This window comes from Buceros rhinoceros, unplaced genomic scaffold (assembly GCF_000710305.1).
Source record: "Buceros rhinoceros silvestris isolate BGI_N320 unplaced genomic scaffold, ASM71030v1 scaffold1551, whole genome shotgun sequence".
In the NCBI taxonomy this organism is placed as follows: Eukaryota; Metazoa; Chordata; class Aves; order Bucerotiformes; family Bucerotidae; genus Buceros; species Buceros rhinoceros.
This window is the reverse complement of record NW_010393516.1, coordinates 69,276-70,393: the sequence shown is the minus strand read 5'-3', so window position 1 is coordinate 70,393 and position 1,118 is coordinate 69,276. Positions and strand designations below refer to the sequence as shown.

The 1,118-nt window shown below is 40.5% G+C and overlaps 1 protein-coding gene across 1 annotated transcript in view; it reads right to left on the bottom strand.

Annotated features, from left to right (window-relative positions):
* The window catches only part of LOC104501107 (fibrocystin-like), a gene marked incomplete at its 3' end in the record, with an annotated part of 97,597 nt that overhangs the window by 73,981 nt on the left and 22,498 nt on the right, over positions 1–1,118 (bottom strand). Inside the window, exon 17 of the mRNA XM_010144861.1 lies at positions 1,067–1,118. This exon is cut by the window's right edge and continues 10 nt beyond it. Within this exon, the coding sequence (XP_010143163.1) occupies positions 1,067–1,118 (52 nt within the window). The remainder of the gene's footprint in view (positions 1–1,066) is intronic.

Genomic DNA, 1,118 nt, shown 5'->3' with positions numbered 1-1,118 from the left:
CTGGCTTGAACTTGAATTTTCCTCTTTTTTATTAGCAGAATCATAGATTTGGGATGACATTAAGAATGCCCAGTTGCTACTTTCACTTTTCTGCACACAGCTTCCCTCTCTCCCCAGTTAATTACTTGCTTTCCTCCACTTAGAGGAATCAATCAACAAATATGTATACTACTGGCTGGGACCTGTTCTCTCTCTCCATACCAAATACAAGAATGTGGTATATCTTTAGGGCGTCACCTACTTTTTGGAATAGGGTAAGCATGCTATTAACACTGTCAGATGTAGAATCACAGACAGGTTTGGGTTGGAAGGGACCTTCAAAGCTCACCCAGTCCAACCCCCTGCAGGGGGCAGGGACATCTGCAACTAGAGCAGGTTGAGTAGAGCACCAAGGCCCAACCTCACCTGGAATGGTTCCAGAGATGGGGCTTCTCTCACCTCTCAGGGCAACCTGGGCTAGAGTTACTGGAGTTACTTTCTACCTCAGTAGCTTTCTGATGTGTGAAATACCTTCAATGCTAGAAAACTGTTATTAGTAATTTTATATTTTTTACAAAAAGCAATTGATGTTTTACACCTTGCCTGACCAGTCAAGTATAACACAGATATTTGCACAGCTTCACTTTCAGTCATGAAGAAACACTGAAAGCAGAGACTTCCAGAGTCAGACTCGGCCTTTTCCACAGCCTGAGCCCTAGCTACGGGCTACAGATTTGCTTTCCCAGCAGACATATTGAAACAAGAATAATTCCACATTCCCCAGAACATGCGTTTTTTGTCTCTACTCCTAATGCTTCTAACAACCAGAACGTATGACCTGCTTTGATAAATGTGTTGCAATGACCGAGTCACATACAACGTCTTACAGAAAGAATTTCTCATTGTTATATTAATCATGTTGGTTTTAATATTAGTTCCATAAAATCAGAAAACATAGAAATAAAGGACATCTGAGAAACATTAATGTATGTGCTTAACCCAGTAGAAGTGTAAAGTATATTTATTTCATAAAAGAAAAATCAACTTGCAGAGTAAATACTGCTTATTCGCCAGAGAAAATCACTACCTTCTGTCTCAAAGCCATCACGGAAGAGGATTTTAGCAGAAGCTGGCTCAGT